The 25,431-nt window shown below is 40.9% G+C and overlaps 1 protein-coding gene across 3 annotated transcripts in view; it reads left to right on the forward strand.

Moving 5' to 3' along the window:
• LOC112224244 (glutamate receptor ionotropic, delta-1) overlaps positions 1-12,273 on the forward strand; it is a 417,302-nt gene extending 405,029 nt beyond the window's left edge. For 2 of the 3 annotated variants that reach the window (XM_024387684.1, XM_024387686.1), the window contains 3 exons: positions 6,404-6,644; positions 8,114-8,252; positions 11,359-12,273. In XM_024387684.1, the coding sequence (XP_024243452.1) occupies positions 6,404-6,644; positions 8,114-8,252; positions 11,359-11,765 (787 nt within the window). In that variant the 3' untranslated portion in view covers positions 11,766-12,273. The remainder of the gene's footprint in view (positions 1-6,403; positions 6,645-8,113; positions 8,253-11,358) is intronic. The other variant, XM_024387685.1, reaches the window with a different exon arrangement.
• Positions 12,274-25,431: the final 13,158 nt, after the last annotated feature.

Here is a 25,431-nt window from a genome sequence, read left to right on the forward strand (position 1 = left end):
CCATGTCTCAATTGTCTCGATGCTTAAAAAATCCTTCTTTAACCTGTCTCCTCCCCTTCATCTACCCTGTTGAAGTCGATTTAACAAGTGACATCAATAAGGGTTCATAGCTTTCACCTGGATTCACCTGGTCAGTCTATGTCATGGAAAGAGATGGTGTTCTTAACGTTTTGTATATTGTGTATATTGTAATGAACCTGGCGTTGAGAAGCACAATTAACTCTCACCAAAGGGAGCTTTCTTGGAGCAGCTGTGACTTGTCCGGCTTTGCGACCCTAGGGTTGCAAGTTCGAGTCTCGCCTCGGAACCCTGTGCTACTCCCTCGTTTCATTACAATATTTATGCATTATAGGTATACCATCATTTTATCAACAGTTCTATACAGTATGCAATTCTCCTCTCTTCTCCCTCTCCTTTCATCCCACCATCTCTTCCTTCCATCACCTTGAGGAAATATCCTAAGTCTAAGTGCATATGGTTTAACGCACACATCCTTTGATTCCTAATGACTTTCTCTGCTTCATAAAAGCCATAAACATAATCACTGATGGTTGACGGTGCCTGAGGGAATTGAGCGCCGTAATTGGCAGAGAGGTCATTCAGTGGTTATAATCAGCCATTTTAGGAGGAATTTGACGAGGGAAATGCAAGGCCCACGAACATAGTGTTTTTATAAAGTCACTTGGTAGTAAAAACATAAGTGAAAATGCTCTTTATAAAGGTCAGGAGTTACCGTAGTTTAAAGACTCATTCACAGAGGCTTAATGCATGATTGTAAATGCCCTTGTCTGTATGTTATATATACACATGTACACTGAACCAAAACATAAACGCAACATGCAACAATTTCAAAGATTTTACTGAGTTACAGTTCATAGAAGGAAAACAGTCAATTAAAATACATTCATTAGGCCTTAATCTATGGATTATCTTGTCAAATGAGGAATGCTCACTAACAGGGATGTGAACAAATTTATAGACAACATTTTTGAGAAATAAACTTTTTGTCCATATGGAACATTTCTGGGATCTTTTATTTCAGCTCATGAAACATGGGACCAACACTTGACATGTTGTGTTTATATTTTTGTTCAGTATATTTACATTTCTCCTTTCAATTATATATTATCAGACATACAGTGCATCTGGAAGGTATTCAGACCCATTCACTTTTTGTTACGTTACAGCGTTATTCTAAAATGATTAAAATGTTTTTTTCCCTCATCAATCTACACACAATACCCCATAATGACAAAGAAAAAACTGGTTTATATCATTTTTGGCTCATTTATAAAAAAAATAAAACACTGAAATATGACATTTACATAAGTATTCAGAACCTTTACTCAGTACTTTGTTGAAGCACCTATGGCTGAGATTACAGCCTCGAGTCTTCTCTGGTATGATGCTACAAGCTTGGCACACCTGTATTTGGGGAGTTTCTCCCATTCTTCTCTGCAGATCCTCTCAAGCTCAGTCAGCTTGGATGGAGCGTCGCTGCACAGCTTTTTCAGGTCTCTCTAGAGATTTTCAATCGGGTTCAAATCTGGGCTCTGGCTGGACCACTCAAGGACATTCAGAGAATTGTCCCGAAGCCACTCCTGCATAGTCTTGTCTGTGTTCTTAGGGTTGTTGTCCTGTTGGAAGGTGAACCTTCGCCCCAGTCTGAGCTCCTGAGCGCTCTGGAGCAGGTTTTCATCAAGGATCTCTCTGTTCTTTGCTCCGTTCATCTTTCCCTCGATCCTGACTAGTCTCCCAGTCCCTGCCACTGAAAAACATCCCCACAGCATGATGCTGCCACCACCATGCTTCACCGTAGGGATTGTGCCAGGTTTCCTCCAGACGTGACACTTGGCATTTAGGCTAAACTTGGGTTCAATCTTGGTTTCATCAGACCAGAGAATCTTGTTTCTCATGGTCTGAGAGTCGTTTAGGTGCCTTTTGGAAAACACCAAGCGGGCTATCCTGTGCCTTTTACTGAGGAGTGGCTTCCGTCTGGCCACTACTATAATGGCCTGATTGGTGGAGTGCTGCAGAGATGGTTGTCCTTCTGGAAGGTTCTCCCATCTCCACAGAGGAACTCTGGAGCTCTGTCAGAGTGACCATTGGGTTCTTGGTCACCTGCTTGACTAAGGCCCTTCTTCCCCGATTGCTCAGTTTGGCTGGGCGGCCAGCTCTAGTTTTGGTGGTTCCAAACGTCTTCCGTTTAAGAATGATGGAGGCCACTGTGTTCTTGTGGACCTTCAATGCTGCAGACATTTTTTGGTACCCTTCCTCAAATCTATGCCTCGACACAATCCTGTCACGGAGCTCGGCAGACAATTCCTCTGAGGTTTTTTTATTTTAATAAATGTAAAAAAATGTCTAAAAACCTGTTTTCACTTTGTCTTTATGGGATATTGTGTGTAGATTAATGAAAATAAGGCTGTAAGGTAACATAATGTAGAAAAATGTAAGGGGTCTGAATACCTTCCGAATGCACTGTATTTTAGCACAGTTAGAATGGGTTTGTATAATGCTTTTAGTTTGGATTACTTATCACTAAACCGCCCTTGAGGAGCTACTTGTTGTATTTGAATTACAGAGTAGGGGATCACTGCAACATGTGTTTGAAGGCTCTTGACTCTGTGTATCATGCAGCTCTTCGTTTGGTCACCAATCAGAGACATCTAACTCAATATTGTGATCTCTACACTGCTGTTGGATTTACACCACTAGCAACAGGCAGCCTCAAACACTGGTATATTCTTATTTATAAGGCCATTTTAGGAAAACTGACATCTTATCTATCATCTCTTCTAGCACGAAATGAAAACACATATAAGCTCAGATCTCAATCGTGTTTTATGCTAAGAGTCCCGAAAGCTAGAACACAGCATCGAAAGGACTTTCCATTACTCATTCTCTTGGTCTTGGAATTCCCTCCAAGCCAACCTAAAACTCCAGGACCTGGTGTCCCTGGAGGAGTTCAAAGGACAAATTGGTTAGCAGTTTGTTGAGACATGTAGTTCTTCCTAGTATTCACTAGTTTGTGTTGCCTTATGTAATGAAGCATGTTGTGTTGCTTCACACACACACACACACACACACACACACACACACACACACACACACACACACACACACCTGCATGCCACACACTGTTGCCAGTTTTTTCTATCTGTGTTGTCCGTCTTGTCTTACGTTGTTTTTTTAACGATTTCTTTTATCCCAGCCCCCGCTCCCACAGGAGGCCTTTTGTCTCTTGCCAAGGCCATCATTGTTAATAAGAATATGGTCTAATTGACTAGCCTGCTTAAATAAAGGTTAAATCCAAAATGTATATTTGTTTTACTATATCAGCACAGGTTGCAATCAATAAATACGTTGCATGTTCCAGCTGAGTTGGCTTATGAAATCAACCTATTATGAATTCATAACAAGCGTTGGTTTGGATTAAAGAATAATCATTCAGCATGATTCTGCTAATTACTTCCATGAAAAAAGGCTTGCAATGGATAGTTTAACTAAATACTGTACTTGGGCATTGACGTCAACTTTTCACAACGTTTGGAAGTCTTTGGTCATTAGTTGCAGGACGCTGATTGGGTAAATCTGTCCATAATCACATGTAAGCTACAGGACTGTTTCGCTTGCACAGACTGGAATATGTTGACATTGAGGAGCTTACTACATCAGTCACCGGCATCATCAATAAGTGCATCGACGACATTGGCCCTACAGTGACTGTCCATACAGATCCCAAACCAGAAGCCATAGATTACAGGCAACATCTGCACTGAGCTAAAGGCTACAGCTGCCGCTTTCAAGGAGCGGGACACTACCAGGATGCGTACTCAGACCATGCGCTGACCAGCTAGCAAGTGCCTTCACTGACATTTTCAAACTCTCCCTGACCCAGTCAGTAATACCTACATGTTTCAAGCAGACCACCATAGACCTTGGGCCCAAGAACACCAAGATAACCTGTCTAAATGACTATTGCCATGTAGCACTCACATGTAGCCATGAAATGCTTTGAAAGGCTGGTCCTGGCTCACATCAACACCATCATTCCAGACACCCTGGGCCCTCTCCAATTCACATACCGCCCCAACAGATACAGAGATGCCGCCATCTCTATTGCACTCCACACTTCCCTCGCCCACCTGGACAAGAGGAATTCTTATGTGAGAATGCTGTTCATTGACTATAGCTCAGTGTTCAACGTCATTGTGCCCTCCATGCGTACGCCCCCATCCACATCGACAGGGCTGTGGTGGAGCGGGTAGAGAGCTTCAAGTTCCTCCTTGTCCACATCTCTAAGAAATGATCATGGCCCACACACACACACAAACACAGTCGCGAAGAAGGCACGACAACACAGCTTCCCCCTCAGGAGGCTGAAAAGATTTGGCACAGGCCCTCAGATCCTCAAAAATTTTCTACAGCTGCACCTTTGAGAACATCTGGAATGGCTGCATCACCGCTTGTTATGGCAACTGCTTTGCATCTGACCACACAGCGCTACAGAGGGTAGTGCGTAAGTCCCAGTATACCATTGGTCTGAGCTCCCTGTCATCCAGGACCTCAACACCAGGCAGTGTCAGAGGAAGGCCCTAAAAATGGTCAAATTCTCCAGTGACACAGCAAGTGGTACCGATGAACCAAGTCTGGGACCAACAGGACCCTGAACAGCTTCTACCCACAAGCCATTAAGGCTGCTACTGTAAATAGTTAAATAGTTAACCAATAGCTACCCAGACTGTGCATTCACCCTTTTTGACTCATCACATATGTTGCGGCTCCTGTTTATTATCTATCCTGTTGCCTAGTCACTTTATCCCTACCTATATGTGCATGTCTAACTCAATTACCTCGTTCCCCCGCACATCGACTTGCTAGTGGTACCTCGTGTATATAGCCAAGTTATCTTTACTCATTGTGTATTTATTCCTTGTGTTATTATTATTATTTTTCTATTATAGTAATTTTTTTTCTTTCTTTTCTCTCTATATCGTTGGGAAGCACCCATAAGTAAGCATTTCACTGTTAGTCTACACCTCTTGGTTACGAAGCATGTGACAAATACAACGTGATTTGTCCAATTAGGACTGTGTAATAATATTTGCCAAGGATTTACCCAAAATGAATCCCAAAATCACTGTCTTAATCAAACATCCAAAACATCTTGTTTTGATTATTCTCAGTTATAAAAGCTCCAAAGCATCCATGAAAACAACCCAAAATGTTTTGTCACACTATCTTTTAGATAAGAAATCTAACTCTCTTCAACGCAGTGAAAATAAACAGAATTGAGTGCCATCCCAACTCCACAACCAGAATGAACTACCGTTCTAGTGACTAAAACACAGGTCTTAGGATAGGGACAGTGATCCTTCTGCAAAGCAGAACCAGTTTCAACCAGGTTTGATCTGGGGCTCTTGGAGGCCACACGCCCACACCTTCGATAAGTCACCAATGCGGTGGAACACTTAAATCCTCTCCTCTCTTCCGAGGTGTGCTACGTCAGGGCCCTTCGGAGTGCACACTCAGTACGCAGGGCCACAGCAAGTGAAGAGCTGGGTCAGAGTTTAAGGGATGAGGTCCCTCCGTGGAAGAGCCTCAATAATGCCTATCCCTACGACACTGAACTGAACACTGTCTCTCTATCTACGCTCATGATGGCCTGGATGAATATCCGTCTGGGAAATTCAGGGCTAACAGAGTGGGGGTGGTGGGGGTGTGATGTGCTTCGAGGACAGCTGGGAGGCTGCTCAGGGGGTAATAACAGGCTGAACCAGAATGTCATCTCCTCTACAGAGACGGATTCCTCTTACTTGCCACCGTCCCCCTTCCCATCATCATAATCCATTTCCCTCTCTCCTTCCCTCTCTCATTCCCTCTTTCCGCACCCTCGTCTATCCATAACCGTACAAATTCGCCATGGGCTCCTTTTAATCTCAGAAATTGCTGTGGCGGTAGTGTTTGCCCACAGGAGCGGTTCTCTGATAATGGTCTTGTCCTCTTTGCCACGGCTATTTTTCTTTTAATTAAGCAGTTCTTCCCTCTGTTTTACTTTGGATTTCGTTTGTGGCAATGAAGGAATAGTAAAGCTGACATTTAATGAAGTTTACTGTCGGGTTTAATTCATTGAGCAGGCACAATTCAAACAAATCACACTTAAAATGCTGTGCTGTGGGAATTGTCACAAATGAATGCAGTCATCTACAGAAGATAAAAGCAGGTCTATTTTTCATTCTTCCTTTAGTGCCATGATAGCATATGAGTAGTAGATGTGCAACTTGGGTCCTAGTCCTTAGTCTCAATTCTTTGCGTGACAGCCTTAACTTACAACAGCCTGTTTTGAGCGAAGCAGAGGAAGCATATGTCTCTTACACCCAGATATTTCCCCTCCTTGCAGGATCCTGGAGCTGCAGGAAAAAGGAGACCTGGACATCCTGAAGCAGAAGTGGTGGCCGCGTACGGGCCGCTGTGACCTCAACAGCCACTCCAACGCCACGCCCGACGGGAGGTCCCTGAAGCTGCACAGCTTTGCCGGTGTCTTCTGTGTCCTGGCCGCCGGACTGCTGCTGGCCTGCCTGGTTGCCGGCCTGGAGATGTGGTGGAACAGCAACCGCTGCGGGCAAGAGCAGCCCAAAGAGGTGACCGAGCACAGAGCCCGGAGGACAGGGCAGCAGGGGGAGGACACTGCCACACTCTACTTTAAGGATCCAGCCGCAGACCACAGTCCCGATTTAGTTGAGCTCCAGTACACGCAGTTATAGATTGTGCTCTGATTGAAATCAAATTTGGTCCCTCTAATCTATCCCCCCTCTTCTCTGAAACCAAATCCATCTGTTTTTGTATGGCATACGTACCTCACACAGCTCACAGATAAAGACGAATCCCCCTTATCATTTTCTTACTAATATATTTCCATCTTGATTATTGATATTTTTTGGAAACTCTTCGAATTTGATCATCGCTGTATGTTAATCACATCATCGGTGTATGTTAATCACACATCATCGGTGTATGTTAATCACACATCATCGGTGTATGTTAATCATAAACCCTTAAGCTGCCTTTAGGATAACAAACTGCCCAACCAATATGTTTTTTTTTGAGATAAGCTATTCCTGCATTTTTCACAAGTCTCTTACTAATATGTCAGAACAACTGATTTCAGGCAGTGATGAGCATCAGTCCCCAGCAAATTTTCCAGTCACATACTTTGTATTGAATTATTGTCAAAACCTTTTTCACTCAGACAAAGTTTTGCCATTTTCAATTCAGCAAGATTCTCTGTAGGGATATTAACTAACTATATCCAGATTAAATGCATAGATATAGAATGAAAAGAACAGACAAATCACTGACTTGAATGGTTATACCCATTCAGTTAATTCAATTTCTATGCAATTAATCCTATCCGATAGGTGAAATCGAGATATATAACTTTTGAAAAACTCCTCCCAGAGGATTACACTTTCAAAGGGAGATTTGAACACCTTTTTAAATGTCTTATTTCAGAGTAGATCCACGTATCTATTTGATTCATGTCAATGTGAATCAGCCAAATATGAAATATGACATTTCTGAGAAAACGTCAGTATCGAGTTTGTTTTAAGTTCCCCGTGACATTAGTGTTCCTGAAAAACCCATTGATTACCAACACAGTTCCTTACCCTGAATTGTGAACACATTTACACTGCCTACCACAGAGAACCATTTTAATTGATTCTCGTAAGACTTTCCCCTGCTAAGTGCCTGCTAAACTGATTGACACCGATTACACCTTTATACCTCATTGCCAGTTCACGTTAAGCCTCTCGTATTAGTTTAATCCACTCAAGTTACTGCGATGGTGTGAACATGTCTAACGAGGCCTCTCATATGAGAGAGTTACTCTCCCCTTGCATGTGACATGGGACAGGTTAAGGCTTGACATGGATCCGTAAACTAAAGTGTGAGCAGAAACAGGATGTTTGCACAGCAATAAGAGCCACTACATCTGTCCAACCCAGTCCATAATCCCTAGTAAATTCCCTGTGTGACGTCTTATTGCAATTATATGTCAATGTGGACATCCATACGTTTTTATTCTTGACTGTTCTATGATCTCGTGCAGGTTACTAAGGATTACAGACTGGCAAGGGTTTCTGGTCCATTGACATATAATGACATTACCACTGCTTCACCGGAAGGGAGGAAGGACATTTGGACAGAGAGAGAAAGAGACTGGGATGAAGCAGAAGCTATTGACACAGGTCAGAATAGAGCTCCTAAGATCTGATTTGTGCTGCTGCATTAAAGAGGCACTCTGATCTCTCCGATTGGGCATGGGGGGGGGCATCTCATCTCTGGCAATCTTCTATTCTCTGATTGTTGTTCTGTTTCTTCCCCATTTTTGGTTAGTTGCTTTTGTGGTGGATGGATGCGTGCATGACCAAGGGCTTGTCTCTCACCCTCACGTAGAAACATTGTACGGGGGGAATAAGAGGAAGTTAATTCAGCGGCATTTTCTATGAACTACCTCACTATGATGCTTTGTGAAGGTATTTATTATGCCTTTCACAGACATTGTTATAACACATGTTATACGCAGTCACGGCTGTTTGCGTACATAAAGTCTAAGTGGGTTCGTCAAGTCTGACGAAGGTGGTGTATAGAACGTGATAGGGATGACAGGGATGAGCCACGATACAGGACGTGATACAGGGATGAGCCACGATACAGGACGCATGCACAATCATCATAGTCTTATGCATACGGAGGCCACTTTGAAAACAGCTTACTCGAATCCTAGATAAATCCTTCGATCAAGTGTCAGGCCACCATGGGTGGATAGAGTGGTTTTCTAGTTTGATATTTTACGAATTGTTTTTGCATTACGAAAGCTTTCACTCTGCAGAGCATGTTGTTATTTCCCCTCAATATAAATCAACACACTCTTATTAAAACACTGGTGCAGTGGTTTGATTTTAGGCGGTTATTTGTTTTCGGCGTGCTGCCAATGCGACAAGATTAGAAACATATTTTAATGCGGCGTCAGTCTGCTAAAACAATAGCCTTGGCTGAGATGTTTTAATTCGCTTGAAGAGTTTTTTTTTTTTTATGATACAGAGTTGATACCGTCGTAAATTCATTCCCACAATCAACGTCTCTGTTGATAAAGTCTTCAGAACATATGGAATCAAGATTACATTTGCACATTCCGGAAGGCTCGAGCTGATATGGGAAGCACTGAGGAAACACAGTTGTTTGTCTGTAACTTGACATTGATGAAGGCTGTCATTGTGAATAAGAATTTGTTCTTAATTGACTTGCCTAGTTAAATAAAGGTTAAATAAAAAGAAATGTAAAAAAAAAAAAATACATTGGTCGATCAAGATTGACTAAATGCCTTAGCATTTAGGACCTCCTCTGTGTTGTGTTATGATGGCATAATGTGCTTATGACAGGCAGTTGATATTGACAAGAGGAAGAGTAAATTTGATGTCGCACTGATCCCATTGAAAGGTCATGGCTTCTGATGGTCAAATGACTAACACACACAGTGTGTCATTACGAGAGGAGTCAGTTGATTTCAAGGTATTTCTGTACCTTTGATTTGATTTGATTTGATTTACCTAGCATAAAATAGCAAATCATCGTTGGTCTTCGTAGAAACACATTTCTGATAATGTCTTCCATTCCAAAACATGTCTTATTTTCATTGGTTGGGATTTGTGCTCCACATATAGAATCTTAACCTTTGCAGTTTGTTGTCTGGTATATGTACTGCACATAAGGATCAACTTGGATTTTGTCTCCATATTCAGTTTTTTTTACTAATATCATCGCTGAGTCAGACCATGACTGGAGCCAAGTTATGCCTGCCTCCAAAGTAGCCATTTGCAATAGTCTAGTGTAGCCTCCAAGTGCTAGGACACGTCTCCTGATTGGCTAGTGATACCTGCTACCCTGAAGTATGTTTTGTCCTCTACCTTTCAATGTCCCAATGTAGCATTTTTTTGTCAGCCAAGGACCTGAAGCGTCAATTAGCTTATAACACGTATGCATAACTACAGTCATCCAAAGACACATACATCTGTCAGCCTCAGCAGCTCAGATGTATTAAATATATTGATCTGATATCAGATCGATTCACCTGGCCAACATCAGTAAGTCATTGATTGAGCGGTAGTGCTGAGCGATCAACCAAAATGTTGGTTATTTTTCGTTTTTTTAAATAACTAATTGTCCAAAGTCAGTTTAATTATTTGAATTCCATTTCATTTTTTTCTGCTCAGTTTCTGTAGAGATAAATCAGATCAAGCTCGAACTGTGCGATGTAGTAGGGAGTTGTAGTTTCCAATAGGCCAATATTCTTCGTAGTTTAGCGCAGAACACCTGGTAATTAACTACAATGACCATAATACATTGCGCACCCGTTTACTTGTCCGGTCTGTGTGGAGCAGACACAGAGACCTCTTTGATGGAGAGAAGAGAGAAGGTGCGAGAGGGATAGAGAGCAGTTGCTTTGCGAGGTATCTCTACCTGAAAATACAAGATCTAAGTGAGTGATAGTTGGTATTCAGCAGTCATAAAAGTATGCCTTATTTACTTTGCAGAACTACTAAAATTGTGATTTTGTCAGACAGGCAGCAGCTCTATAGAGATTAGATGATGACTTGGAATGAAATACAGTCATCAAATAAAACAAATATTTTATTAAAGTAATGTGAATGAATTATGGTTGTAATGGGCACATTAACCACATAATGCATAGTGCGTTTAATATATAACAATTTTTATTCTTTTTTAAAAACCGAAGACGGGTGATAATTTTTTTATAACAAAATAGAAATTGAACCAAGCACTAATCGCTCAGCACTATTGAGAGGTAGAACGGACACTGTAAAAGCCCATATGTGGCCATCTAAACAGGACACCAATACATTATCTCAACTTTACTTCAATATACTGTAGCATCAGCAATGAAGCCTAAGGTTACATGGTGCCCCAGATCAGTCAGTAGAGGTTAGGATGTAGCTTGGCTCCAGCATTGGTGTCGTCTGTCAAAGATTTGACACCTCTTACTAAACATCAAACTGTCTATGTCCACTGGCCAAGTTTGATTTCAAGGTGCACATTCTATACACCTGTAATTGAGTCACCTCAATTCCAATTGGGCACTTAAAACAGACATTACTCAATCAGCATGTTGAGTGAAACACTCAGAGGCTTGGGAAACAAACCACCTCAAAAAAGCTAAGGAAGAGGAGAGGGAACCTAAATGCATGGAGCTGGTGAAAAGCCTGAGAATCCCATGGAGAACAGCCCATCTCAGCCTCTGTGTCCCTTCCTCCCCCTCTCTCTTTCACCCTCTAGGACAAGGAGGTGAATCTGGAACAGGTGCATCGGCGTATGAACAGTCTTATGGACGAGGACATGGCACACAAGCAGATCCCTGGCCCGTCTATCGAGATCTCTGCGCTGGACATCGACAGCATGCAGCCCAGCCGGCAGCTGGAGTCTGTGCGGGACTACCCGGGCAGGGGCCTGTCTGTGAGCACCTATCTCCCGGGGGAGGGCCATGGGGTGGGCCTGGGTCGGACACTAGCTCAGGGCCCTGGCAGCACACTCCCCCACCACCCCCCCAGCAGCTCCACCATCCCCTCCATTCAGTGCAAACACAGAGCTCCCAACGGGGGTCTGTTCCGACTGAGTCCCGCCAAGACACCCATGCCAATGTCATACCAGGGAGTTCCCGGAGGACCCATCCCAGAAGCCATTGAGCCCACCCACAGTACATCCATCTGATGGTGCCTCAACGTCACATCTCCTACCCCTCACCTGATTTTTGTGGGGTATTATTTGTGGGGGGAAAAATAAAAAAATAAAAAAATTGGGAAAGTGTGCAAACAAGAGAAATAAGAGATTTTTATTACCTGTTGAACAACCGACATCAAAGGAAAAGCAAATTTTTTTGTATATATTTGTAAATACTGAGAGAACGAAGTGAAGTTAAAGTGTATTTTGAATATTCTCAATTTTTCAAGTTGAGTTATAAAAAAACTAAATAATATGAAAAAAAAAGTAAAAAAAATGACTGTTTGAATGGCTTTGTAAATTTTGTTCTATATGAATAATGACGCAAATTCATTGTGATTGTTTTCTAAGTGCCGAAAAATGTCTCTCCACAGTTCATTCTTAGATTACCATTCACCATAGGACATAATGTTGAACTCCAACTGTTATGCACCTCTTTAACAACCTTATACTTCAGTATCAGATAAGAATATTCCAAATAGATGGAATCATTTTGTTTGTAAGACATATATACATTTTTCAAGGTTTTTTTTCCTTCTTTTTCTAACTTAAAGTCTTGTTGAATCATTGTTTAAGGCTGAAACTGAAGTAAACATTGTTTCTCATGAGTTCTACAGATTTATGAAATGGATGGTACTTCATTAAGTTCAATTTCAGCCCTATGTTGTCAAAGACAGAGGGAGATACAGTCTCAGTCAGCCCCCAACAGCAAAGAAAGGCAGTCCTAGTGGTACTTGTGCCGTGTACAGCATAACATCAGCCACGCTAAGGGAATGTTCAAAAGGAATCTGACATAAATCATGATTGAATCATGCCCCTTCCAGTGTATGCTACATGTTTCCTTGATTGAGTGGGAGGGATGTTTAAAACAAAACTTTTATTTTTACATTTAACAAAAAAAAGGCTCATTTTAGGAAAAAATAGATGTATTCATTTCGTACTTAAGGATTTATTGTTGAAAAGCTGTATACCGGTTCTCCTTTCAGAGCAGTGAAATCTTTTGAACTGCAGAGGGAGAAAAGTAGATATATAATATCTCATATTTATCATTTGTAATAGAGCAATTATCACCAAGGAAGATGGAAGATAAGAGTGATATCAAAATCATGAACTATTAGTGTTGGTAATAGCAGTTCAGGTGGCATATCCTAATGTCTAAATTCTGATGGAGCTCTGTTCATAAAACAAACAGAATTTCCCCATCAATTAACCTGGGCACATTGCAGAGCAGCAGTTTATGTCACATTTCCAACTGAAGATGAACTGCAAAACTTTACCAAGACTTTCATAAGTGCAATTAAAATGCAATTATGTCCTGCAGTATACTTTTTATTTCTGTTTATTTCCTTTAGCCTGTCATTCTGGAAAACTCATTGCTAGGAAGTGAGATAGTGAATGTCAATCTCAGTGGTTATATTGTGTTGTCGTTCGTCACATCCTATATGCACAATACAACGTGTACCAGGAGTACTGATAGGTGATCTATACTCATACTGTTAAAAAGGTTTTCATTTACTGGATTGTCCGTACCTCTTGGAAAATGTAACCAATTTCCCTGCAGAGCCATTGAGGGAAAGCAAAGAACGATAATTAAGTGATGTCATGAGAATAAACCGAACTACCATACCTCAAAGTGAGAGAATCATGTTTCGCATCACCCGTTCTCCGCTCATGCTTCTCGAACAAAATTGGCGAGGTTGTAAAGCCTGTATATTTTGTACAAGTACAAGTACTTACTAATGTGAACCAAAGTGATCTCATTTTACACTGTGTTCTGCATACAACCTGTGGCTCTGATCAGCTAACAGTGGTGAAAAGGAAGTCCCACGTTACTGTACTGTAAGGGTTTAGTGTGTTTCACTGCCTTACTGTATACCCCCCCCACCCGGTTACTGTATCAATGGCCACACCACAATATTAAAGAAAATATTATAGAAAGCTATCATACCATATAGTCTGTAAAAGTACATCTAAGGGAGACTCTTATTTTATTTATGAATATGCTGCTTGGAGTTTCTTAATCTTTAATAAAGAAATATGGTTTACATATGTTTGTTTCTATGATTCACGGGCATGTGATGATAGATAACCCGTACAGTGCATTTGCATGTGCCAGTATTATAAACCATTTGTCCTATATTCATTTATTTTTAAACATTATGAAAACATTAACATTTTATTTTGATCTTTGAAAACCAATTCTAGTACTAACTGATATCATAGAAGTCATGTCTGCCTTGCTTTATTTGCTTTAATGCTCTCGCTATGATATAAATGAAAATTATCCCTTTGAGGTGGTGCTCTGTTAACTGGCCAACATGAAGGAAATGATTCCAACAGATAGCTGAGGATGACAGAATAGACCAATCAACAAGTTCTCTTCATCACAACAGAGCCTTTTACTTACGCCTAGGGCTGTTGCGGTGACCCTATTACCGCCACACCGTCGGTCACGAGTCATGAAGGCAGTCAAATTCCACAGGCTTCTCCAAGCTCTGATGCTGCTGATAGTCATTAGTAGCCTATCAAACTTGCTAACTGCCGGGTACTCAGCACTCTATTGTTCCTCTAATCACTCTGACATCAATGCAAATGTATTTGAAAATCTAATCAAACACTTCATGAGAGCCCATGAGCTCATGTTGCGCAACATTTCTATAGGCTATGCAATTGCGGGAGAAAACAAAGTGATGGCTGCTAATAAACAGACGAGGATCCCATCGGCTTTCTATAGGCTAGGCCTACTATATTTATTTCTCAACGTTCCTAATATTAAGCACATTGCATATATTTACAACAGGAATATAGCCTACCTGGCTGGCATGAAAATAAACCACGAGGAAAAGTGTCCTCCATTCGCTATTTAAGTGCATAGATGATGTATTCTTTCCGCTGCCCCTGTTTTGATACAGGTGCATGATAATGGTCCATTCTTAATCAAAACAAATGTCACACATATATGATTTAGTATATGTAAAGATTAAATCAAAAATAGTCTGATGGGTGACAATATTAGCCTATCAGTTGAGAATGATATATTATCACTTGTGAATGATGCCCAGCATAAGAAACAATGCCTTTTTTTGCGACCTTTTTCTAATCGCACACCTCATGTAGCCTAGCCCACAGGCCTATATGTTTTAATAAGGTTTGTATCACAACTAAAGTGGCCAAATAACTTCTTAAAATTAAGCACATTAATCCTCTTTCCAAGAGATGTAGAGCCTACTGGCCTATAAGCAGCGCATGAATTTCACGTTTGGGGAAGACCATTTTCACCATAGAAATGCACCTTCAGAATAAAAGCAGTACATGCATATTTGCATTTGCGGTCACTTTGGATAATGGTGTTTTCTGCTGTTGGGTTCTGAGAATATGAATATTGAGTGCAGGGAAGTGATCACGTGGCAGGAATTGATAAGGGGAGAGAGCCATGGATTAGTGATGAAGGGGGGGGTCGAGGTCAGGTCAGGTGACGTTAAGGGAGAAACAAAAGTTTATGGCCCGTATCACTTAGTGTCCTGCCTAGCAGTAAAGACACAATGTTTGTACAGATGTGTAGGAGGAGACTCAGCCTAGGAGGAAGGATTAAATATCAGTGCTTGTATGAAAATGTTTTTGTCTAATGCAGCTGTATTGACATTCTGGGAAGAATAAACTTGGTTAACCTTTCATACTGTCCATTGAGTTTTTTACTCAGAGAATTAGAACCTAACAGTTGGCGCTGCGAGCAGGGTTCGCCACGATTTGTAGTCAAACCAGAGAGTCCAGATCAGTGGAGCAGGAGCTGGCAACAAACAAGGTAGGCACAGTTCCTACAACTGTTTCCACTCATTTTGACTCCTTGGGGAGATGAGAATCATTGGCTGAACAATTATAGGAATACGGAGCTAGAAAGCCTACGTTCATTCAGTAGGCCCATTGTGTTACGATCAGTCGTAGCTTTGTGGTATATAGTAGGTTGGTTCCTGCTAGTACTATAAAGTACAGGCTAAGTCCCGGAAGGTAAACTCGAGCAGGCTGGTACCTGTAGGGTAAGTCCTAGGGGGTAAATCCCGAGTGGGTTAGTTCATATGACTATAAGAATAGGGTGAGTCCCGGAAGGTAAGCCTGAGCAGGCTGGAACTTGCGAAGGGTAAGTCCTAGTGGGTAAAACCTTGGTGGGGTTGGTTCCCTGCTAAACCTGTAATGAGAGGGTGAAAAGGCCAGCCGCAAAGGCCATGCGGCTGGGTGGATGGATAAAGTGACATGCTTGTGTACTAGGATAAAAAGTTGCCATTCAGGGTTAAAAGAAAAGCAATAAGATATTCGAACACTGTTGGATTTGGGTGTATTAGCAGTAGCAATAAAGAGAGGTTGGTTGTATGCCCTGTTGGGGTGGTGAACCATGACAGATTATGTGGAAATAGGAAGACAAGTGTGAATCATTTTGGTAATGTGTGTTATTAACAAAAATATTTGAGGCACAATACTGGAATAAGACATTAAGTAATCCGATTTCTCCAATAATACATTTGCAAACGCTATAGTATTGGTTATAATACAAGGTATTAAGTACTGTGACCAATTAATAGGCACAAATAACTATTCTCCATGGAAGTGGGTAGTGCTACCTTGAAAAATAGTTAGTAGAAGGTGTGTATTATAGATGGGAAAAAAATAAATCTAAAACATCTTGGACAACGTCGGGAAGAGGTTTAAGAATAATAACTATTGATATGGCGACAGACATCCCCAATTTCCCCTGTGATGTGGAGCTCAAGGATTTTAATTAAACCATGGAGGCACTGAAAGAAGAGCAAGAGCATTATACCAATTTGGCTCGAATATGGGAAATTAGTTGAGGTACTCAGCTGCATTGACAGAATTTGTACTCCGGCTTTGATGGCAGGTTTGAAACCTGTGATCAAAATTATAATTATGGGGGTTGTGGATGAAATAGAGCAAGATGTTTTGAGAGTGGAATATAACTCTGCTCACTTCGCAGATGTGCGAGGGGTTAATATGGCCACAGTGAAAGTAACTAACAGTGGTTTCAATGGCCAAGGTAAGACAAACAAACATAGCGAAAAAACAAAGCGTAAGGAGATAGCCCCACATCTAAAACAGGGAGCTATCGGACATTGGAAGAATGAGTGTGGGAATGGAGCCTGCTGCACAGGAAATGCCTCTATGCAAGTGTTTGCATCTTTATCAAAAGAGTAATAACGAATCCTCCGGAAAGTAGCAGGACAGGAACTTTCACATATGGCATTGGTTCGATCGATAGTGGTTCATAGAGATTACAGTTTCTATGTGAAGGAAGACGTATGAGATCATGTCTTACCCAACTTTTTAATAGATGACAGGATCAAATATTGCAGATTCCTTATGATGAGAAATTGGCTAAATTTGCCACAGTAAAAAGTATTTTGGGTTGAAGAATCTAGGCAAAATGCCAGGGGAATAGATTCTAAAGAGGTAGAAAATTTAAATTAGCTGGACAAACACTCCTTGCAAACTCAGAAAAACTAGTTTTTTAAAAATCTCATAAGACATTTTATGTGGTTTTATTATGAAATAGATTTACATTTTATGTTGTCTTATTCTGAAAGGAGGAGGTCAAAAGGGGAGTGAGTGTAACCGGTGTGAAATTGCTACTGTAGCTAGTTAGTGGGGTGCGGTGGTGATGGTGGACTCGGTGGTGAGATAAAGTCGCAGAGTTTAAGGGTAGTACATGCTAAATAAAAGATAAATAAATTATGGGGTGGATTAAAACAAACATTTAATGATTGGAGTAAGGACAGGGGAATTACCATTATCATGTTTGGTTTATAATTAATATGTTCAGATTGCTGATGAAGATGTAGCATAGTAAATGCTAACAAAGTGTACACTTTCTCAGATCAGTAAGGCCAGTTCATGTGTGTTTGTGACCTATGGTTTAGCAAACACACACACCAGCACTCACACACAAATGACTGATTATGATAATGTGTTAGTGGTGTTGATACTGTGGAGTTAATTTTTGGGGGTCTTTTCAATTCAGTTTTAAATTGGGTATGGAAAAGGGATGTAAATGTTTGGACGGTTTTTAAATGGTTTCGTAAGGACAGGAAAAGAAAAGGGAGAGGATATATCCAATCTTGTCGAATGCCGGGTATCCTGACTTTCTGGTGAGGCCTGATCAATCTCACTAGAAATGATCGAAACAGGTGGGATTTAATTATAAAAGGAATGAGAAACCCCAGTTTCTATTCTATTTTACCATTACTTTATGAGATACTATTATTTCCTTATAGAGTTATCAAGAGTTGCAATTATAAGTTGATTGGTGATTCAAATTTGTATTTTTGATTTAACCTCTAGCGTCGAGCAATCCCGTATCCGGGAGCGTAATTATAGCCTCAAGCTCATTACCATAACGCAACGTTAACTATTCATGAAAATCGCAAATGAAATGAAAGAAATATATTCACTCACAAGCTTAGCCTTTTGTTAACAACACTGTCATCTCAGATTTTCAAAATATGCTTTTCAACCATAGCTACACAAGCATTTGTGTAAGAGTATTGATAGCTAGCATAGCATTAAGCCTAGCATTCAGCAGGCAACATTTTCACAAAAACAAGAAAAGCATTCAAATAAAATCACTTACCTTTGAAGAACTTCGGATGTTTTCAATGAGGAGACTCTCAGTTAGATAGCAAATTTTCAGTTTTTCCAAAAAGATTACTCCGAAAATGCAGTCTCTACAACGCCAAACTTTTTACCAAATTAACTCCATAATATCAACAGAAACATGGCAAACGTTGTTTAGAATCAATCCTCAAGGTGTTTTTCACATATCTATTCGATGATAAATCATTTGTGGCAGCTGTGTTTCTCCTCGAAGCAAACGAAAAATACACGCAGCTGGAGATTACGCAATAATTGCAACGGAGGACACCAAGCGGCCACCTGGTAGATGTAGTCTCTTTAGGTCAATCTTCCAATGATTTGCCTACAAATACACCTTGGGGAAACGACAGAAAGTCTAAGCTCATTCGTGACCCATACACAGCCATATAAGGAGACATTGGAACACAGCGCCTTCAAAATCTGGGGCACTTCCTGTATAAAATTTCATCATGGTTTCACATGTAGCATTAGTTCTGTGGCACTCACAGACAATATCTTTGCAGTTTTGGAAACGTTAGAGTGTTTTCTTTCCAAAGCTGTCAATTATATTCATAGTCGAGCATCTTTTCGTGACAAAATATCTTGTTTAAAACGGGAACGTTTTTTTATCCATAAATTAAAACAGCGCCCCCTATATCCAAGAAGTTAACATGTTTTTGAATCACAATGTGAATAATTTGTTTGAAGGGAAAATTACCAGTTTCCTGGGGTCCTGGGTCTTGGATTCGGACTGCTGGACTCCCCGCGAGGTTAAGGTGCTAACTCCCCGATCTGGTAAATCTTCCGACAGGCGCCAGTAAAATAAGGGAGTATGAACTCATTTTGAAAATAGTTTCAACAGTAACAGTATGTTGTTATGCTCTTTGACATTTGTCATAGAGATAATGTTACCGAGAAAATTAGGAATGTAATATTTTGTCATGCAGTCAATGTGTCTGGATATCCTGAAACAGAAATGAATTGATTGAGCTAAACTATTGTTCTGACCTGTCCACTCTTGAGGTTATCACGGAAGGTGACGTCAAATGGTGTCTTAATGCATGTAGGAATAATTTGGCCACAAACAGTGTGTGAACCTCAAAACCCTCCCTTACCGGCTGAAGAAAGAGTGACAAAGGCATTCAATGCGACAGTGACTTTTAACACTTCTATCTGAGCCATTAACCTGGATACTGGCGGCAGGAGTGCACCAGAGTCCTGAGACCGCGCATGTCAAGTGAGCATGGAAAGAGATAACATACACATTTCTCTCATGTTCCTGGGTGCTGGAGGGAGAAATGGACCAGACAAGATGGTGATAGCGGCTCAGGTGAGAGACTCATGTACGTGGGAAAAACGAAGATGAACTGCAACGCTATCTGAAGAAGACAGGCTAGAATGATAATTGCCGGGAGAAAGGGGGTGGTCTACACACTGTGAACAATTTAGACTAAGTATGCATTGAGATACTGATATTTTATTACCAGGCCACTCATGGCAGGAAAACTGGGAAAAGGGGAGGTTATTAGAGAAATCACTGGATGGTAGCTTGGGTCAACCATTAAGTTTTTTTTTTTCTTTTGTTTTACCATGTCATCAGAGTTTTTATGTTAAATCACATCGATACATAGTGATTGCTGATCTGGTACAATTATGATGATCTGGTACAATTAATTGCATACAAGGCTCATAGTCTGTGTTTTGCGATAACATTCAAGGATGAAAACGAAGGAGAGGGCATGGAGACCAGCATCACATCGGTATAGTACATAATGGGTGGACGGTTATTTCCCCAGTTTTAGTCACATCAAGGGTGGTGTGAAATGATTAAACATGTACTTTTTTTCTCTTTCCTTTTTAAGTTAATATGTTTTTAGGTTTCGTGGAACATAAGAGCAACATTGTTCCAGAGGAGGGACTGATGTATATTGACTAATTGATTTGAGAATGGTTTAGTATGTTTATAACTGTAGGAGTAGTAACTAGTGTGTCATGGGTTAGATGGAATGATAAATGTGCAAATGTATCTGTAGCAGGAGGCGAGGTACACATGAGGCCTGTGTTTGAGTCAGAATGTTTACATAGGGCTGTTAAGTGGGATGGAATGTGATTGTGGTGGAGATCTGTGGGGGCTCATAAATTAAGGTTATGGTGATAGACGGGTATCATTCCCAGAGACTATGTATATTGTTACAAGAATTAGCTCATAGGAGAGGGAGGACAGCTAACTGTGCAATATAGGGACTATTATGAAGTTAAACTGAACATTACACATACCCAGATCAGGGTGAGAGTAGCAGAGATAGTGTGGGCAGTTCAGACTATGGTAAGAAGAAGAAGAAACCAGTGACTCAGAGTTTTGTTAGGTTGGATATTCTTCCAACTTCATTAAATATCTTTCCTGATTTCTAACAGCCTGGTGAACACTTGACAGATTTAATGCAGTAGTTATTCTCATGGCAGTCGCTGTAGGGACAGTAATTGAAGGAGGCTATAGACATGGGCCATGTTAGTAGTAGCAGGGTTACTTTAATCGTTGGGATATCAGTTTATGAGGACATGCCACATGGCTTGGTAGCTGGTAACTGGGAGACCGATGGGAGTACCGGGAGCTGTTATTCAAATGCCACAAATTAGTGATTTCACCATAAGGGGGAGTCTGTGTTATCAGGAAAGGAACCATGTGTTGTAATGTGTATATCCTCAGGTGAAAGCAGCACATGAGTTGCAGGAGATTGAGGGCACGGGCTGAATTCTGGAGATTGAGTGTACATCAAGATACACCAGGCGGAGGTGATGGGACAATGTTGGTCTTGTCTACACACAGTACTCCTTACAGCAGCTGCAGCGGTAAAGATCGTCATGTCTCTCCTCGGTGGGTTCACAGTTCTCATGGGAAGTGAGGTCCAGCTGCATAATGGGCGAGCTTGAAGATGCAATGACATAAGAAGCGGAGCTAAAAGAGAGAGACTAGATTCCACGGTAGACATGCAGGTGAGTTGGGTCTGAGCTACTTTCAACATCATAGTTGGTTTTGGTTAGCTGCTTTAAGGTTAATGCATCATATGAAAGGATAGATGTTGGGGTAATTGTACTCTAAACAACATTTAGGAGACATTGATGTGAAAGTCCAAACAGTGCTGAGTTACCTCAAGAGGATGTATTGTTGATTAGAGATACACATTTGGTGGCAATGGAGGAGATGGGGAACAAAGTGCAAATGACATGGCTTGGGAACACCTCTCGGAACCGGGGGCCGGAAAGGGGAAGACTGGGCGAAAGCATGGAGAGGCTTTTTAGGGTTTTAATTTTTGTGGAATCCAGCAGAAAAGTATCCTGGAGGCATACTGTCAGGTGAAGAGAGTGTGGGAATTGTCATGGTCTCAGACTGGTTTTCATGCATATACAGTTGAAGACAGAAGTTTACATACACCTTAGCCAAATATATTTAAACTCAGTTTTGCACAATTCCTGACATTTAATCCTAGTAAATAATCTCTCTCTTAGGTCAGTTAGGATCACTTTATTTTAAGAATGTGAAATGTCAGAATAATTGTAGAGAGAATGATTTATTTCAGCTTTTATTTCTTTCATCACATTCCCAGTGGGCCAGAAGTTTACACACACTCATTTAGAATTTGGTAGCATTGCCTTTAAATTGTTTTACTTGGGTCAAACGTGTCAGCTTCCACAAGCTTCCCACAATAAGTTGGGTGAATTTTGGCCCATTACTCCTGACAGAGCCAGTGTAAGTGAGTCAGGTTTGTAAGCCTCCTTGCTCGCACACGCTTTTTCAGTTCTGCCCACACATTTTCTATAGGATTGAGGTTAGGGCTTTGTGATGGCCACTCCAATACATTGACTTTGTTGTCCTTAAGCCATTTTGCCACAACTTTGGAAGTATGCTTGGGGACATTGTCCATTTGGAAGACCCATTTGCGGCCAACCTTGAACTTCCAGACTGATGTCTTGAGATGTTGCTTCAATATATCCACATAATTTTGCATCCTCATGATGCCATCTATTTTGTGAAGTGCACCAGTCCCTCCTGCAGCAAACCACCCCCACAACATGAATGCTGCCACTCCCATGAATCCCGGTGGGATGGTGTTCTTCGGCTTGCAAGCGTCCCCCTTTTTCCTCCGAACATAACGATGCTCATTATGGCCAAACAGTTCTATTTTTGTTTCATCACTCCAGAGGACATTTCTACAAAAAGTACGATCTTTGTCCCCATGTGCAGTTGCAAACCGTAGTCTGGCTTTTCATGGTGGTTTTGGAGCAGTGGCTTCTTCCTTGCTGAGAGGCCTTTCAGGTTATTTCGATACAGGACTCGTTTTACTGTGGACATTTTGTATCTGTACCCCCAGCATCTTCACAAGGTCCTTTGCTGTTGTTCTGGGATTGATTTGCATTTTTCGCACCAAAGTACATTCATCTCTAGGAGACAGAATGCGTCTCCTTCCTGAGCGGTATGACGGCTGCGTGGTCGTATGGTGTTTATACTTGTGTACTATTGTTTGTACAGATGAACGTGGCACCTTTAGGCGTTTAGAAATTGCACCCAAGGATGAACCAGACTTGTGGAGGTCTACAATTGTTTTGCTGAGGTCTTGGCTGATTTCTATTGATTTTCCCATGATGTCAAGCAAAGTGGCACTGAGTTTGAAGGTAGGCCTTGAACTACATCCACAGGTAAACCTCCAATTGAATCAAATGATGTCAATTAGCCTATCAGAAGCTTCTAAAGCCATGACATCATTTTCTGTCATTTTCCAAGCTGTTTAAAGGCACAGTCAACTTAGTGTATGTAAGTTTCTGACCTACTGGAATTTTGATACAGTGAATTATGAGTGAAATAATCAACAACAAACAATTGTTGGAAAAATGACTTGTGTCATGCACAAAGTAGATGTCCTAACGGACTTGCCAAAATGATTGTCTGTTAACAAGAAATTTGTGGAGTGGTTGAAAAACTAGTTTTAATGACTCCAACATAAGTGTATATAAACTTCAGAATTCAACTGTATAATTAGGCATAGCTTACCACATTGTTAACCTCTCTGGGGTAGGGGGCAGTATTTTGACATCCGGATGAAAAGCATGCCCAAAGTAAACTGCCTGTTACTCATGCCCAGAAGCTAGGATATGGATATAATTGGTAGATTTCAATAGAAAACACTCAAACGTTTCTAAAACTGTTACAATAATGTCTGTGAGTACAACAGAACTGATATGGCAGGCGAAACCCCGATGACAAACCATCCCCCCCAAAGAAATCTCAGCTTACCACTATTTTTAATGGCTAGTATTTGAACAATAAGGCCAAGTCCTCGCAGATTGCAGTTCCTAGGGCTTTCACTAGATGTCAACAGTCTTTAGAAGGAGTTTCAGGCTGGTTTTTGGAAAAATGACCCAGAAATTGTAGTTTTTCTAGGTGGCTCCCATTTTGGCTGTAGTGTTTCCAAGCGCGTGGAGGAAAGCGCATTCTTTCTTATTTATCTCCGGTAATGAACATACTATTCTCCGTCTTAAATTGTATAGTTTATTTGTGTATTAGGATACCTAAGGTTTGATTATAAACGTTTGGGATTAATTTTGTATGCTTTTTGATGGAGGGAAACTGAGTGGATTATTGACTGAAGCGCGTCAGCTAAACTGAGTTTTTATGGATATAAAGAAGGACATTTTTGAACAAATGGACCATTTGTGATGTAACTGGGACCTTTTGGAGTGCCAACAGAAGAAGATCATCAAAGTAAGGCATTTTTTATATCGCTATTTCTGACCTTTGTGGGTTGAGATCAGGTCAGGTCACGTTAACTTCTTCGATATAGGGGCGCTCTTTTAATTTTTGGATAAAAAAACGTTCCCGTTTTAAACAAGATATTTTGTCATGAAAGGATGCTCGACTATGCATATAATTGACAGCTTTGGAAAGAAAACACTCTGACGTTTGCAAAACTGCAAAGATATTATCTGTGAGTGCCACAGAACTGATGCTACAGGCGAAACCAAGATGAAATTTCAAACAGGAAATGCCCCAGATTTTGAAGGCGCTGTGTTCCAATGTCTCCTTATATGGCTGTGAATGCGCCAGGGAATGAGCTTACACTTTCTGTCATTTCCCCAAGGTGTCTGCAGCATTGTGACGTATTTGTAGGCATATCATTGGAAGATTGACCATTTTACAGTACATCTACCAGGTGCTCGCTTGGTGTCGTCCGTCGCAATTATTGCGCAATCTCCAGCTGCATGTATTTTTCCATTTGCTTCCGAGGAGAAACCCAACTGCCACGAATGATTTATCACCGAATAGATATGTGAAAACACCTTGAGGATTGATTCTAAACAACGTTTGCCATGTTTCTGTCGATATTATGGAGTTAATTTGGAAAAAAGTTTGGCGTTGTAATGATTGAATTTTCGTTTTTTTTTCTTAGCCAAACGTGATGAACAAAACGGAGCGATTTCTCCTACACAAATAATATTTTTGGAAAAACTGAACATTTGCTATCTAACTAGGAGTCTCCTCATTGAAAACATCTGAAGTTCTTCAAAGGTAAATTATTTTATTTGAATGCTTTTCTTGTTTTTGTGAAAATGTTGCCTGCTGAATGCTAGGCTTAATGCTATGCTAGCTATCAATACTCTTACACAAATGCTTGTGTAGCTATGGTTGAAAAGCATATTTTGAAAATCTGAGATGACAGTGTTGTTAACAAAAGGCTAAGCTTGTGAGTGAATATATTTCTTTCATTTCATTTGCGATTTTCATGAATAGTTAACGTTGCGTTATGGTAATGAGCTTGAGGCTATGATTACGCTCCCGGATACGGGATTGCTCGGCAGCTAACGAGGTTAACCTCTTGAGCTTACTTGAGACGCAGACGTCCCACCTAGAGCTCTGGAAATGCACATGCGCTACGCTACACGCTAATAGTATTAGTTAAAATGCAAACGTTCATTAAAATACACATGCTTGGTATTGAA

Source organism: Oncorhynchus tshawytscha, linkage group LG25 (genome assembly GCF_018296145.1).
Source record: "Oncorhynchus tshawytscha isolate Ot180627B linkage group LG25, Otsh_v2.0, whole genome shotgun sequence".
Classification (NCBI taxonomy): Eukaryota; Metazoa; Chordata; class Actinopteri; order Salmoniformes; family Salmonidae; genus Oncorhynchus; species Oncorhynchus tshawytscha.